Source organism: Sciurus vulgaris (genome assembly GCF_902686455.1).
Source record: "Sciurus vulgaris genome assembly, chromosome: 7".
Lineage (NCBI taxonomy): Eukaryota > Metazoa > Chordata > Mammalia > Rodentia > Sciuridae > Sciurus > Sciurus vulgaris.
In genome coordinates, this window is record NC_136467.1 from 54,252,968 (window position 1) to 54,270,887 (window position 17,920).

Here is a 17,920-nt window from a genome sequence, read left to right on the forward strand (position 1 = left end):
ACATATGGCAGAGGAGGCCTATCTTGTAGCTGCCAAGAAGCCAAGGAAGAGAGAGGAGAGTGGAGGGGTCAAGGTTTCAATATTCCCTTCAAGGGCACACCCACAATGACTTAACTTCCTTCTACTAGATCCCTAAAAGGTTCTGCTACTCTTCCAGTAATGCTGTAGGCTGGGGTCTGAGTCACATGGGACTTTGGGGCACATTCAGAATCCAAACTGTAGTAACTTATCAAATCCAATTTTTATCCATGGGCATGAGAATCATTCCTTTATACTCAATACTCTTTTCAAAATCCTTAACCACATATTCTAGACATGGATAAGTATAGGAATTGTTAAATCTCTCTCCCTTTGTTAAATATGTGTTGTACACTAGTACTGTGTTAGTGTGGATACAAACAATATAAATATATGATTTCTGTCTCCCAAGTAGCTGTTCCTCTAGTAAGAAAAGATACACATGTACCAAAATATATTGTGATACAGTATTACTTTCATTCACAGTATTATGTTTTACTATTTAAAGTGATTGAATTTTAAATAGAGATGCAGAAAAAAGATCACAAACAATACAATAAGGTGTTGATAAAGCTAATCTCTGAGTAATGGTATTTGGGGCACTATTTTTTTATTTCCATTTTGCTTACTTAGGTTTTCCAAATTTTCAGAAATTTTATTCTTATGTTATAAGAAATACACAATTTTCTGTTCTAACAAGATAGTGATCCCTCTGTTTCTCTTGCATTCAGCTTTTGCGAGAATTGAAGCACCCTAATGTGATCGCATTGCAGAAGGTGTTCCTTTCTCACAGTGACAGGAAGGTGTGGCTGCTGTTTGATTATGCAGAACATGACTTGTGGGTAAGTCTAAACTCACTTTTTACTTAGGATTGTTTTATAATAGGTATGGAACATATGTAAGCAATAGCATACTGTTAATACACAGAAAGGTAAACTTGCTGTTAATGGGAGTTCAAAATAAATGTAACGAATATAAATGTTGATTTCTAAAGAAGCTGAGCAATAAACTAACATTTATTGAGAAGACAGTATTTGTAATGCTCAGAAGTTTTACTTAAGAAAATTTTAATGAGTGAGATTGTATTTTTATGCAAATAATTATTGACAATTTACTAATATGTGTAGTGAAAATTACTCTTTATGTGTATGTTTGTTCAGATCTAATAAGGTATATACTTGTGAATAGTTTCCAAGTTAAGGTCAACCTCTTGTAGCATTTTGCCATTAAACCTGGGTCCACTATATAGACATGTATGTGTGGTTTTGTAGATTTTAAGGATGTTTTTATCAATATGTGAAAAAAGCAAAAAATTAGAATTTCTAACATTTTAAATTAGAAATCAGAGCATTTAAACATTTTATCTAAATAACCACTGAAGGAAAAAATTTCAAATTTGGTAGTAAGTTCAGTAAAATTTTGGCTAATTAAATTTTGATTTAATATGGTATGCATTGTCATCTATATAAATTAAAAATCTGTTTAGTAATAACTTTAACAGATTCACAGGTGTTGAAGGAACTTCCAGAGGCCATGCTATTACAGCAGGTACTGACTAGAACCTCATGTTTTTCATAATTCTTTTTATGGATAATGACATAAATTGTATTTTCTCCATTTTCCTATGTTCCCTGTTTTTTTTTTCCTGAGGTTTACTTGTTAATGTATGTACTGTCCAATATGGTGCACATTTAATTTTACCTGTTTCTTTTTCTTTCTTAAAATGTAGCTTTTAAAAAGTAGAATGTATGCAGTTCCCCTTATATCTGTACTGAAAATCTCTGATTTTTAGTATGAAACCAAAATTTTGATTATTTATTAAAGTCAAGTGAATGTAATTGAACAGCTTAAAAAGAATTTTACATACCATTTGTTATTTTAAAGTTAGTGGAACACTGTTGACAACTTCACCAGTGTTGTCTGAAGAGGGATTTTAAATTATCTCAGTGTCCATTTTGGCATGGTGGAGTGGAATGGGGATGAAAGTGGAGGTAGGGGTTAGTGGTGGCAAGTAGAAGTCCTGCTCTTCCATTGCAGTGTTATTGCAAACTGCAATATAATGTGGCTGTAAAAATTTGAAAATCATGATCTGGTTGTACTTGTTTTAATAGGGTTAAATTCCCTGTTTTCCTCCCTCCTTTCTAATTATTTCCTATTTAATATTAACTCCTAGGAATACATCTTCATTCTGTGCCAAAAGGAGGTGGACTTTTCCCAATAATTCCAATATACACATACTCAGTGACATTACCCAAATTCACAAGTACTAACTTTTTATAGAATAAAACAGATTTTAGTTTTTCTTCTTTTTAATATTGCATTCTGTCTGCAGAGAATATGACTAATACTGTTTTTAGGCAGGTGTTTAAATATCAGTATTTTAACCTTTTGGTCCTTTTTAATGAGTTCAGTAAATCTAGACATTATAACCTGCCATTAACATGGTCACATTTACCCCCTCAAAATAGATTATTTGCTTGACCTTGTTGTTCAAATTTTTTTCTTTGTGTTCTTGGCTATTTAAAAAGTAATTGTAAAATATAGAGCATTTATTACAGCCTCAATTGTGTTTTATTAGCATAGATATTTTAAAGACTATATATCATTATAGTATTTTTTTAATTTTTAGCATATTATTAAGTTTCACCGGGCATCAAAAGCAAATAAAAAGCCCATGCAGTTGCCAAGATCTATGGTTAAATCATTACTTTACCAGATTCTTGATGGTATCCATTACCTCCATGCAAACTGGGTGCTTCACAGAGACCTGGTAAGTGCTTCTTTAAAATTCATCAATATGTCTTTTCTTCCTTTTTTAGCAAAATCTTTTCTTCTTGGTATAATTGTAATATAATTAACTATAGAAAATTTCGAAGTTATACATAAGCAGAAAAAGAAGGAATAAAAATTACACGTAAATCTAAAAATATTACCTTTATTAACATTTGGTATATATTATTTCACTGTGATTTTTAACAAATGATTAGTGTATAATTTTAATGGAGTAGTTATATGTGAGACAAGTACATTTCAGTTCAGGTTGTTCTTCATATTATTGCTCATTATCAGAGAAACATTAATAAGACTGAGTTCTCATTTTTTACCTTAAGACCTAAACTGAAATAAGGAAATTGCAAATTATGAAAAGAATGTTGTAATTATCATTAATAAAAAAGAAATGAATAAATATACCTAACAGGCAAAATATGATTAGACAAATTAGCCACAATTCAAATGTTCAAATTTGATTTTTTATTCAGTGTACCCACAGCAAACATTTGTTAATATCAAATTGTATGCTAGATATTCATTTTTACATTGTTAATTTATATTGATGAGTTCCCACCCTCTTTTTCCTTCCTCCCTCCCTCCCTTTCTTCCTTCTTTGCTAAAGATTGAGTCTAGGGGCTCTCTACCTCTGAGCTACACCCCTGGTCCTTTATTTTACTTTACTTTAAGACAGTCTCACTAAGTTGTTGGGGCTGGCCTTGAACTTGCAATCCTTCTGCCTCAGCCTCTTCAATAGCTGGGATTACAAGTCTGTGCTACCATGCCGAGCACTTTCTTTTCTTTTTGGTTTTTGGTGTCTGGACAGGGACCAGACGAATCCTGTTTGTTTTTTCTTAAGACCATAAGAGTAATGAATAGTTAAAATCCTCATGAGTTGATCACTGGAGATTTTATTTGGCACCCCTACTCCAAGAATGAATTTGTGATCATTTATTTTTTAGACTTTTGAGAATTTTAGGGATGTGCTAGGGATAAATCTAGGTAGGTTTCAGTTTTATTAACCAAGGAGACATATTTATTACAGAAAGGAATGAAAATATAAAGAGATAGGTGAATATCTCTTGGTACTCTGTCACTTAGGCCTAGACATTTAACTTGACTGTCTCTTCTAGATGATAGTGACTACAAAATATGCATTTACTATTTTAACAGAAGCATTTCACTGTATCATTTTTAACTGTAAGGTTCTTCAAGACTTCCACCTATTATCCATAAATGATCATGTTTAAAAATGGTTCTTAGGTATATGAAGTTCTCGTAATCTCATAGATGGTGTTAAGATTTTAATTTGCTATACACTTAATTTAACCTCTGTAAGTTATATTTTCATGGTTTTAATTATGTTTAAATCATTGATTGGAATCCTTTTGTTGAGGAGTAATTAATTTGAGTTTTCTTTCATTTTTGAAATTACGTATTTTGTTTTAAACAGCATAGTTTAACACATTTTATTTGTGATATCACCTGATAAAATTCACTATGACTAGGACTAATTTTTCTCCCATCCATACTTGCTGCTGGTTTAGTATCCTCTTTTACGGTTATGGCAACACCCACCTCCTAGACGAGCAACATCTTTTACCTTTTTTGCAAACTCTTCTTTGCATTCCACATTCAAAACTTGTCAAGTTATTTTAGTGTCATTGCTAAATTATCTCTTTCATTTATCTATTACCATCCCAAATACCTCATTCTTTTCTAGTATTATGGTAATGGCCTCTTAGCTTATTTCCTTGTTAATAATCTCTTTCCCCTCAAGTCTGTATTTGACCCACTCACTATTTATGTAGCCCTGTTCAGGAACTTTGAAATAGTTTATCAGTAGATTAAAGTTCTAGTTTCTTATTTGTCTTTCAGTGTCTTACCACATGTAGCTCTAACTGCCTTTAAAATTTTTCTGTCTCTGCCATTTTATATATATATTGTACTATTGAATTATTGGTTGTTTTCTGTATCCTTCTGAGTTTTCCTGCCTTGATGACTTTTATTCCCCTTTCTTAAAACTCTTTGCTGTTCCTCTGCATATCCAAATACTACCTGTCTTTCAGAGCTTAGTACAAATTTTAAAACTTACCTCATATTTATTTTCACTTAGACATAATCTCTCCTTGTTATTGATTCTTATTATTCTTTATCTGTATTCTCTTAGTATTATTTATATATAGATTTCTTAGATTTCCTCCTAGATTGTAAACTTCTTGAGCGGGCAGGATCTGTTGTCTCATCCTTTTTGTATGTCACTATCCCTGTACACAATAGGTGTTGAGGAAATATTTTCTCAGAGAATGAATACCAGTGAGAATGTTGATTATTATGGCATTTTTGATCAAGTATTTGAACACACTGTCCTCAGTGGATATTTATTATTTTTTTGTGTAAAATAGAAAGGGATAGGGACAGTACAGATATGACTGCATCAAAGACCTTCTTAAGTGCTTATAGTCCAAGAGAAGGAATATGAGATACACACAATTACACTATGAGATCAGTGTGAGAATGTGATTATGGCTACACAATAGGACAGACTAAATGCTATTCAGCATCAGAAGAGGTTCTAGTTGGGTGATAGGGGTAGCTTTAGAAAGCAAGTGGCATTTGAGTTAGACTTCGAAGGATGCATAGAATTGAGAGATTTAGAGGAGTTTTAGATACAAAATAGCTGAGCAAGAAAGCACTTGTAATGTCTTGGAACTGTAATAGTTCTGTCTGGCTCACATGTGGATAATTGGAGTAGTAGAAGACTGGAAATATGTTGTTTGGAACCTGATTAAAACAGGCTGTAAATACCAGAATATGGAGTTTGAGGGAGTCTGTTGACTTATTTTAAGTCATCAAAAGATTTGTGAAGAACAGAATGGAATTTTTCCTTTTGCTAAACATCACCCATGATAATTATTGCCTTGCCCATAGGATGGATGAAATATTGAAAATGTGTTTTGAGTGTGATTCTTTCTTAGTGTAGTGCTTATTTATATTTAATCCATACATTAACTGAATGACTCTGCTGCTCAAGTAAGTAACTCACTTGAAACCTCGAACCATCTAGTGCGGGATAGTCTCCATAATTCTTTTCACCCATCAGAAATCCTGATATCTGGACCATATTGTCATGGTTTTGCCAAAATTTTCAGAAGTAGAAGATTTGTTATTCTGTAGATAAAAGAAATATAAAATATGAATATAATATTAAAAGGAGAATGATGGAAATATTTGAAAAAAATTTATGAGTTTAAGAGTAGAGTTGCTATTTTAGTCAATGGAGAGGTTTTTTTTTTTTTTTATGCACCATTTCCTATTGCTAAAAGAAATCTGGTTTTTTTTTTACTATTTGTTAGTCACAACTGTGTCAGAATACTTACCATTTCTAAATTTTCACTTGATAGGAGAAACCTGGAAAAATCCAAACAAGTAAAATTTTAAATTTTCAGTGTAATAATCTAAAACTACAGCCAGTGTTTTGGATTTCACATATAGAAGCATTACTTCATTAAAAAGGTTGATGTTTTTCATCATGATTGGCTTCATATCTAGAGCAATGTTTTAATTATTAGATTTGGATCCTCTAATTTAATGCAATAGTAGAGAATTTAAATAAAATCCCCCAAAAGATTACTTAAATAAAGGATTGCTTTTAAAAGGAAAGAAAGATTGTTAAGTATATTCATCTTGGCTGAGAAACAGTGAAGAAGAGACATAAGTCTATAAATATTTGTAACTTGTAAACACTAAGGAAGAAAAGATGTTTTTTAATATTACAGTAGGATGTAGCTAAGAGTAAGAAGATGAAATACAGGATGACTCATTTTATGGGATTACTATTCTGGTAGGTGGGAGGAATGTCAAGATATAATTTATCTCTTTTTCGAAATTATGAGTTTCTTGAGAGCAAGGTTTGTACCTCACTAATTTTTGTAGTCTTGGTGTTGACATATTGTTTGTGCTCATGTTACTTGAGTAACTTCAGTAAAGCATCTGGTAGTTTCACATGATTCTTAGCAAAGATGGAGAAATGCCCGCTCAGTGATAGTATCATTAAGTAGATTCATGGTTCCTTAATTTCAGAATATTGCTACTGGATCAGTGACATAATTGAACTACGAGTTAGACTATCTTTTTCACTATCCTATCCCAGAACCAAGCACACAATAGTATTGAGGATTTTATTAAATGAAGAATTTAAATTAATGTATCAGAGCCCCAACCTTGCTCTATCTTTTAGAAAATATTTGTAGAGGTTCTATCCCAAAACTTGAACTTGGGTTTTGAATAATAATTATTTTTCACATTAATGGGTAAATTTGCAGTCTTTTCAAGACTATAAGCAAAAATAATATATGGTTGGCAAACATGGTATATGGAAATTTTGTAAGATCCAGCTGAGAGACAAAATAATGTTTTTTCCAGGAATCTTCTGGATTTTGTTGTTAATTAACATATTTTAAACATTTTTGGGTTGTCAAAAAGTTATTTGTATCAGAGACTTTAATTAGAGATCTACTAAAATAGCAATAGCAATACAAAACCAAAAACCAAATAGCAGCTGAATGTGATGGTGCACATCTGTAATCCCAGCGGCCTGGGAGGCTGAAGCAAGAGGATTGAGAGTTCAAGGCCAGCCTCAGCAATTTGAAGGACTAAGCAACTCAGTGAGACCCTGTTTCTAAATTAAAAAAAAAAAAAAAGAACTGGGGATGTGGCTCAGTGGTTGAGTGACCCTGGGTTCAATCCCCAGTACCACCCCCCCCATAAAATACAATAAAAACCAAAAACAAAAAAATCCACCAATACTTTGAATGAGATGTGATTTCAGTTGATTAAAGAAAATGATGCAATAGATAGTCTAGCTCTAGAAAAAAGTACATTTTATATGATATGGTACTAACTGATATGAACTATAGTTTTGGATTGTTCTTTTCCTGCTTATGGTATCTGCTTGTTTGGGCAGAATACTTATTGGATTTTTAGCAGTCTTCTAGATTATTATTTTTTTGATTTTGTTTTAAAAAAAGAACTTTAAATTTTATTCAATTAAATTAAGATTTGCATATATTTAAAACCAAATAAATAAAGGGTATATACAGTGAAATGTTAGCTTTCCTATTCCCCAGCTCCTCAGTTAACTTATAGTATTCTTTTTTCTTTTTTTTAAAATTGATCTATTTAGTTATACATGACAGCAGAATGCATTCTGATTCATTATACACAAATGGAGTATAACTTTTCATTCCTCTGGTTGTACATGATGTAGAGTCACACCATTCAGTCATAAGTGAACATAGAATAATGAGGTCTGTCTCATTCCACCATCCTTCCTACCCCCTGCCTCTTCCCACATTTCTCTCTACACAATCCAGTTTTCCCTTAGAACTTCCCCCCCGCCCCCCAATATGTATCAGCATTCACTTATCAGAGAAAACATTTGACCTTTGCTTTTTTGGGATTGGTTTATCTCACTTAGCATGATATTCTTCAGCTCCATCCATTTACCTGCAAATACCATAATTTCATTCTTCTTTATAACTGAATAAAATTCCATTGTATATATATACCACAGTTTCTTTATCCATTCATCTATTGAAGGGTATCTAGGTTGGTTCCACAATCTAGCTATTGTGAATTGAGCTGCTGTAAACATTGATATAACTACGTCACTGTAGGATGCTGATTTTAAGTCCTTTGGGTATAGACCAAGAATTGCGATAACTGGGTTAAATGGTGGTTCCATTCCAAGTTTTCTAAGGATTCTCTATATTGCTTCCAGAGTGGCTGCACCAATTTGCAATCCCATCAGCAATGTATGAGTGTACCTTTTCCCCTCACATTCTTGCCAACACCTGTAGTTGCTTGTATTCTTGATAATAGCCATTCTAATTGGAATGAGATTAAGTCTTAGGGTAGTTTTTTGTTTGTTTGTTTGTTTTTGGTGGTGGTGCTGGGAATTGAACCCAGGGCCTTGCCTTGTTCATGCTAGGCAAGCACTCTACCAACTGAGCTATATCCCCAGTCAGAGTAGCTTTGATTTGCATTTCTCTAATTACTAGAAATGTCGAACATTTTTTCATATGTTTGTTGATTGTATACCTTCTGTGAAGTATCTGCTCAGTTCCTTAGCCCATTTATTGATTGGGTTATTTGTATTTTCAGTGTTGTTTTTTGAGTTCCTTATAAATTCTGGAGATTAAAGTGCTCTATCTGAAGTGTGTGTGGTAAAGATTTCCTCCCACTCTGAAGGCTTTCTCTTAACTTTATTGTTTCCTTTGCTGAGAAAAAGCTTTTTAGTTGGAATTCATCCCATTTATTGAGTCTTATTTTTATTTCTTGTGCTCTGGGAGTCATGTTAAGGAAGTCTGGTCCTAAGCTGACATGAAGATTTGAGCCTATTTTTCTTCTATTTGGTACAGGGCCTCTGGTCTAATTCCTAGGTCCTTGATCCATTTTCAGTTGAGTTTTGTACAGGGTGAGAGATAGGGGTTTAATTTCATTTTACTGCATATGGATTTCCAGTTTTGCCAGCACATTGTTGAAGAGGCTATCTTTTCTCCATTGTATGTTTTTGGCACCTTTGTCTAGTGTGGGGAGCCATCCATATCTAGCAGAATCAGACTTGATTGAGCCATGGGATACAGAGGCCTGACTCCCAGAACTGTCTGCCATAAGAGACTATTCCAGACCACCAGGGAGTAAATGGCCCTGTGTGGGAGTGGCTTACCATCTGGGGATGTGCTAGTTTCCCTAAGCAAATGGCTTCCCTAACTCCACTCTATCCTGTTCCTCACAGAAGAAGCCCCTCCTGGTCCAGGGCCCCTTTTACATGTGTAACTATAAATTAAGGTGAAGGTGGGGTTGTCCATGTTGTTGGAGACCAGATCTGGTATGGCCCTATCCATCACACCCACTTCCTTTTGAAAAGAGTATTGACTCTTGTGTGTTTATTGATTAGATAAGTTTATTGGTAATTAATTGATTTATTGCCGGCACCACTGTCCTTTGGTAGTTAACCCTTCCCTCATCCACATAGGACATAACTGAAACCTCCACAGTCTAGTATGAGATAACTGTATTTATGAAGGCTCATTTCTGTGTCTTCTATTCTGTACCATTGGTTTACATGTCTATTTTGGTGCCAATACCATGCCATTTTTGTTACTATTGCTCTGTAGTATAGTTTAAGGCCTACTAAGGATTGCTTTGGCTGTTCTGGGTCCCTTATTTTTACAAATGAATTTCATGTTTGCTTTGTTTATTTCCATGAGGTATGTCATTGATATTTTAATAGGAGTTGCATTGAATCTGTATAGCGCTTTTGGTAGTCTGGCCATTTTGACAATATTAATTTTGCCTATTCAAGAACAAGCAAGATCTTTCCATCTTCTAAGGTTTTCTTTAATTTCTTTCTTTAGTGTCCTGTAGTTTGTTAGAGGTCTTTCATTTCTTTTGTAAGATTGATTCCTAAGTATTGTATTTATTTTTTTTGAGGCTATTGTGATTGGGGGTAGTTTTCCTAATTTCTCTTTCAGAGGATTCATCACTTATGAATAGAAATGCATTAGATTTATGAGTATTCATTTTATATCCTGCTACTTTGCTGAATTCATTCATTAGTTCTAGAAATTTTCTTGTGGAATTTTTTGGATCCTCTGAATATAGAATCATGTCATCAGCAAATAGTGATAGTTTGAGTCCTTCTTTTACTGTTTGTATCACTTTAATTTCTTTCATCTGTCTGATTGCTCTAGCTAGAGTTTCAGGAATGATATTGAAAAGAAGGGGTGAAAGAGGGCATCCCTGTCTTGTTTCAGGTTTTAGAGGGAATGCTTTCAGTTTTTCTTCATTTAGAATGATGTTGGCCTTGGGCTCAGCATAGATAGCTTTTACAATGTTGAGGTATGTTCCTACTATCCCTAATTTTTCTAGTATTTTGAACATGAAGTGGTGCTGTATTTTTATCAAAATTTTTTTCTGTGTCTACTGAAATGATCATATGATTCTTTGTTTTTTTTTTTTTTTTTTTTTTGCAGTGCTGGGGATTGAACCCAGGGCCTTGTGCTTGCAAGGCAGGTACTCTACCAACTGAGCTATATCCCCAGCCCCATCATATGATTCTTAACTTTAAGTCTATTAAGTGATGAATTGCATTTATTGATTTTCAGATGTCGAACCAACCTTGTATCCCTGGGATGAACTCCACTTGATCATGATGCACTATCTTTTTAATATGTTTTGTATGTGATTTGTCAGAATTTCGTTAAGAATTTTTGCATCTATGTTCATCAGGGATATTGGTCTGAAGTTTTCTTTCCTTGATATGTCTTTGTCTGGTTTTGGTATCAAGGTGATACTGGCTTCCTAGTATGAGCTTGGAAGGGTTTCTTCCTTTCCTATTTCATGGAATACTTTGAGGAGTATTGGTATTAGTTCTTCTTTGAAGGTTTTGTAGAACTCGGCTGAGAATCCGCCTGGTCCTGAGCTTTTCTTGATTGATAGACTTTTGATGGTATCCTCTATTTCACTGCTTGAAATTGATCTGTTTAAATTGTGTATGTCCTTCTGATTCAGTTTGGGTGGATCATATGTATCTAGAAATTTGTCATTGTCTTTGAGATTTTCTATTTTGTTGAAGTACACATTTTCAAAATAGCTTCTAATTATATTTTGTATTTCAGTAGTGTCTGTTGTGATATTTCCTTTTTCATCATGAATTTTGGTAATGTGAGTTTTCTCTCTCCTCTTCATTAGTGTGGCTAAGGGTTCATCATTTTGTTTATTTTTTCAAAGAACCAACTTTTGTCAATTTTTTCAATTTTTTTGTTTCAATTTCATTGATTTCAGTTCTGATTTTAATTATTTCCTCTCTTCTACTTTTGATGTTGATCTGTTCTTTTTCTAGGGCTTTGAGATATAATGTTAGGTCATTTATTTATTTACTTTTTATTCTTTTATTGAACGAGGTCAATGCAATGAACTTTCATAGTGCTGCTTTCATAGTGTCCCAGAAATTTTGATATGTTGTATTGGCGTTCTTGTTAACCTCTAAGAATTTTTTTATATTCCCCCTGATGTCTTCTGCTATCTATGCATCATTTAGTAGTCTATTATTTAGTCCCCAGATGTTGGAGTAGCTTCTATTTTTTATTTCATCATTGATTTCTAATTTCATTTTATTATGATCTGATAGAATGCAAGGTAATAGGTCTTATTTTTTTTGTATTTGCTAAGAGTTGCTTTGTGGCATAACATATGGTCTGTTTTAGAGAAGGATCCATGTGCTGCTGAGGAGAAATTATACTCACTCATTGATGGATAGAATATTCTATGTATGTCTAAGTTTAAATTATTGATTGTATTATTGAGTTCTGTAGTTTCTTTTTGTTTAGTTTTTGTTTGGAAGATCTATCTAGTGGTGAGAGATGTGTGTTAAAGTCACCCAGTATTAATGTGTGTAGTTTATTTGATGCCTGAAATTGAGAAGGGTTTGTTAAATTTACATAGATGCTCCATTGTTTGGGGCATAAATATTTATGATTGTTATGTCTTGTTGATGTATGATTCCCTTAAGCAGTATGAAATGTCCTTCCTTATTCCTTCTGACTGACTTTGGCATGACACTTTATCTGTTATGAGGATGGATACCCCTGCTTTTTTTACACAGTCCATATATGTGATTTTTTTTTTTTCCCCAGCCTTTCACCTTCAGTCTGTGAATGTCTTTTCCTATAAGATGAGTCTCTTGAAGGCAGCATATTGTTGGGTCTTTTTAAAAAATCTAATCTGCCAGTCTATTATCTTTTGATTGATAAGTTTAGGCCATTAACATTCAGGATTATTATTGAAATATGATTTGTATTTCTGGTCATTTTAGTTTTTTTTTTTTTTTTTTTTTTAACTTGACTTGGTTTCTCCTTCAGTTGACTTTTCCTATAGGGTAGTTCCTCCCTTTGCTGACTTTCATTGTTGTTTTTCATTTCCTCTTCATGGATGATTTTGCTGAGAACGTTCTATAGGTGCAGGCTTTCTATTTGTAAAATCTTTTGCCTTTTGTTTATCATGGAAGATTTTATTTCATCATCAAATCTGAAGGTTAGTTTTGCTGCATTGTAAGATTCTTGGTTGTCATCCATTTTCTTTGAGAGTTTGGTATATATTATTCCAGGACCTACTAGCTTTTAGAGTCTGGATTGAGAAATCTGCTGATATCCATATTGGTTTCCCACTATATGTCATCTGACACTTTTCTCTTGTGACCTTTAAAATTCTCTGTTTTGTATGCTGGGCATTATCATTATAATGTGCCTTGGTATAGATCTGTTGGAATTTTGTACATTTGGTATCCTGTAAGCCTCTTGTATTTGGTTTTCCATTTCATTCTTCAGGTTTAGGAAATTTTCTGATATTAGTTCATTGAATAGGTTGTTCATTCCTTTGTGTGCCTTCTCTGTGCCTTCCTCAATTCCGATAATTCTTAAATTTGGTCTTTTCATGGTATCCCAAAATTTTGAAGGTTCTGTTAATGATTTCTTACCATCTCCTCTGTATGGTTAACTTTTTATTTTCAAATTAGCTATTTTGTCTTCATTTTCTGAGGTTCTGCCTTCTAAGTGATCTAGTCTGTTTGTGATACTTTCTATTGAGTTTTTAATTTGGTTTATTGTTTCCTTCATTTCAAGGATTTCTGGTTTTTTTTTTTCTTTCAGAATCTTTACCTCTTTATTGAAGTAATCATTTGCTTCCTGTATTTGCTCTTTTAACTCTTTATTGAAGTGATCTTTTGTTGCCTGCTTTTGCTCTCTTGTATCATCCTTTACTTCACGGATCATTTTAATTTTTTTAATGTACATTCTGAACACCTTTTCTGACAATTATTCTACTGTGCTCTCAGTGGATTTTATTGATATAGCAATTTGGTTTGTTTGGGGTACTTTCTTCCCTTGTTTTTTCATGTTGTTTGTGTATCTTCCCCTCTAGCAGTGGAGATCCCAGGTATTATAGTTTCCACCCTACAGATTATATAGTGTCCCTGCAGGTTTCCAATACCTTGCCTTTAAGGGTGAGATCAATATGAACAGCACCAATTGCAAATAATATGCAGCCATAAACCAAATAAGGCCCTATTAAGATGTTAACAGTATTGTCATAATAAACGGAGATGATGTGTTCAATTATTATTGACGACATAAACAATAGGCTTGCAATAAGTTCTACAATTTCTAATGGTGGACAAAGAGAAGATGGGGGAAGGGGTGTAGGATGTGATATTAATGAGGTAAGAAGTGAGAATATAGAGGTACTAGATTATAGGCAGAGTGAAAGAGGCATCACAAGAAGTTGGTTGTTAGCAGGAGAAAAGGGAGAAAGAGACCCTGAGGAAACAGATAAATAAGAGGAAAATAGAGCAAATTTTAAAAAATCTACAACAAAAGTGTAATATAATATTCAATCCTCCCAGTCTTCAATAGCCTAATGCATGAAAGGTACTTAATTTCAAAGATGATGGGGATGTGAGAGCAAGAACAGAAAAAAGAAAAAAATATAGGGGGAAAGAAGAGTCTTGAAGGAAAATTGAACACTTATTTCCTGTGGAGTTCAAAATCTTCTTTGCTTCTTTTCTGATAGGTGGGGTTGTCTGGAGTTTGCTGGTAACTCCACCCTGAGGATGATGAAAGTTACTAAGATTATAAGCATTATAGGATTAGACTTGGAGGCGGGACTCCTGGAGGCAGGGTACAGCAATTGCCAGTCCTTCTGGAAGACTGCACCCCAGGACTCTCCTTTGGGGTCCTCTCATATGATGCAGGAGCCTGGTCTTAGCCCCTTCCTTCATTTGTGGACCCCACAATTCCTGGTCTATAATTTTGTCTCTAAATTTTATCTTTTCTGCCCCCTGCTCTTTTGACTTCCCAATTAAGAACCTCTCTCCCTGAGGGCTGAGTGCTGGCACCTGGTGCACCTGTCTCGGAAAGCTGTTCTCTACTGGGTAAATCAGGACCAGGCTTTGAAAGCTGTGGGCCAGCCACGTAGCTGCAGGCACTGGGCTGGGCTGGTGACTAGGGAATCATTGGGAGACTAGGGATTGAGGAGCCAGAGGGCCCTGTCGATTGCCGGACCAGGTGGTTGGTGGAGTTGTGGACCAGATTGATGTTGGTTTCCAGCAAGTGCTGCCCGTATCTCTGGGATCTGGGTGGATGCTAGGCAGTTGACTGGACAAGGTGGGAACAAGATGCCCATACACCCTTTTCCCACCTACCAACCCTTTGCAAGGGTCTTTCCTACTTCTGCACCAAGATGGTGGCTGTTAGCACACCTAGCAGGGATACCTCAGCTGTAACTAAACCTGCAGGGCCATTGGTGATGATCTTTCAGGTCCTAGCTGTTATCCCTGGATATAAGCGGCCATGTCCCAAGTTGTTGGTGGCAGCAGGGGCTAACCCATAGCTACCTTGATAATGAACGTCTAGTCTCCTGGCAGATGTCCCAAGATGGAAGCTGCCCCAACTAAAGATGGTGGCAGGGCTTCCTTCTAGATTGTTACATGCTGTTTATGTAGTTTTAAGTTTGTATCACTGCTGCACAACAAATTAACCCAAATTTTAGTGACTTAAGACAACATTTATTATCTCATAGCTTCTGTGGCACATAAATCCAGATGTTGCTTTTTGGGTCCTTATGAGTGGATAGGTGGAGTTCTACCTTGGCTCCTTGCCCACGAGTCCTCCATAGAGCATCTCACAACATAGCAGTTTGTTTTACTGGGGTAAGAGGGCAAAAGAGAGTGTGGCTTAACTAGATGGAAGTCAGTCTTTTGTAGCCTAATAATGAAAGTGACATTCCCTACTTTTCCTATATGCTATTCTTTAGAAGCAAGTCATGAGGTGCAGACCATACCCCAAGAGAAGAGGTTTTGTTTTGTTTTGTTTTAACAGACAGGAGTTTATTAGACAAAGTGAGAGTATGGATGCCCAGTACAGGTAACAGGTTGACCACCTCTAGGGAGAAGGGGATACCTCTTAAAGAGTTTGGAAGTTTTAAGGAATTTGAGTTTCTTTGTTCTTGCCTTAGTTTCTCATTTCCTCTTAAATGGTTTATCACCCTTTGTATAACCCTCAGCAAAATTTCTTGGCTGTACTGTTAGTATTTGCGAAAGTTTGACTAAAATAAGTGCTTGTTGCAAACTATCTAGAAATAAATGTGTGCAACATAACTTTTCTTTATACTCTGACAAGGAAATCCCTGAAATCTTTAGATTTGTCTCTGCTAAAAAGCGCCTGATAAGACAAATAGTTTACATCTCAAAAGAAATCTGTAGAATCTTACTGTACCCTTCATGCCAGCATTTTGGAGGCATTTGAACAATCCTTTTATAAGAGCTTTTAGCTTTACTGAGTTCTTATGATATGGAAGCTTTGAGATCTTACGCTTTTAAAAAGTTATTTTAAAGATAGCTCATCTTGATCCTTAAATCTCAGTTTACTCACAACTGGGGACCATGATAGGTAATTTTTTTTTTTTTTTTTTCTGTGCTGGGGATTGAACCTAGGGCCTTGTGCTTGCGAGGCAAGCACTCTACCAACTGAGCTATCTCCTCAGCCCCATGATAGGTAATTTAAATGACTGTTGAACCCCAGTTTAAACTCCATAAAGTTTCTGGTTTCTTACTTATTTCCCTTCTATAGATGCTACTGGACAATCTATCTTGATCCTATCAGTAATCCAAATGTGCCCTTTATTTTAATCTCTTTCTTCCCCAGAACTCCTTTAGCCTGATACTCATCCTAACCCCATCTGCTTTACAAAATAGAAAACTAGTATAAATATGTAAAACATGCCTTTTGGTATTAAATTTAAAACTAGTCTATGTTTCATCCTGTTTATATGAAATGTCCCAAATATTCTTGCCAAGTCTTCATATTTAAAAACATGAAAATTAAAAAAAAAAAACTTGATTAGTTGATATTAGAATTAGTAAGTGCTTCAAATAGATTTTCCTTTCTTTTTTTTTTTTTTTGGATACCAGGGATACTTAACTATTGAGCCACATCTCTGCCCCTTTTTATTTTTTATTTTGAGGCAGAGTGTCCCTAGGTTGTTTACAGTCTCACTAAGTTGCTGAGGCTGGCTTTGAACTTGCTATGCTCCTGCCTCAGCCTCTTGAGTTGCTGGGATTACAGGCTTGTACCACCACACCCAGTTCAAATAGCTTATTTTCATTCTTCCTTTTTTTTAAAAAAAAAAAATATATATATATATATATATATTTAAATTTTTTTTTATTGTCAACAAATGGGATACATCTTGTTTCTCTGTACATGAAGTAGAGGCATACCATTCGTGTAATCATACATTTACCTATGGTAATAGTTTTTGATTCATTCTGTTATTTTTTTTCCTCCCCCCACGTCCAATCATTCTTCCTTCTTGAATAATATTACTGAGAGAGGCTTTGGAGGTAACAATCCCATGATAGTCCAATTACCATCTATTATTTTACATTTGAGTTAACATTCCACTTAGAGAGCTATTACAGAAAGTAATATTTATTTTAATATGACATAATAATTCTAATTTCTTTTTTAATGCAAAGCTAACAATTGAAAAGCGAAGTATAGCTTGGATCTCTTCAAACCTATAATTTTAGGTGATTTTGGACAATTATAAATCTTGTCATGCTGAAGAATCCCCCTAGAGTTCCTGCTGGAAACCCTGACTATGGTGGTTCCTAGCTAGTTCCTTAAAGTGGTGTGCTCAATAGTCTATGTCTTGGCCCTTCATGTGTGCAGTCTGGAGGCCTTTGATGGTAGTGATATCATCCATGCACAGGATTCCTGTCTTCTTCCCTCTACTTAAGATCTTATGAAAAACAGGTAAGGTATTTTTTAATAGTACTCCAAATACTGTAGCAAAAACCTCTTGTATATATGTAGATATTATTGAGGGTTTTCTAGACAGGGGTTTGATTTTTTTCTTTTTTTTCTTTTTGGCATAGCAGTTTTTTCCATTGTTTACACCCACAGATCAGTACTAGAGATTCTGAGTCCTATATATCTGTCAGTTCAGGTTAGAATGTAATGCTCTACTATCTGTTCCTCAGTCAGAGGATGCGCTAAGAAGCTTATTTCCA

At 34.6% G+C, this 17,920-nt stretch overlaps 1 protein-coding gene across 1 annotated transcript in view; it reads left to right on the plus strand.

Moving 5' to 3' along the window:
- The window catches only part of CDK19 (cyclin dependent kinase 19), a 155,243-nt gene that overhangs the window by 92,071 nt on the left and 45,252 nt on the right, over window positions 1-17,920 (plus strand). The window contains 2 exon segments of the mRNA XM_079149154.1: window positions 750-860; window positions 2,648-2,788. Coding sequence (XP_079005280.1) covers window positions 750-860; window positions 2,648-2,788 — 252 coding nt within the window.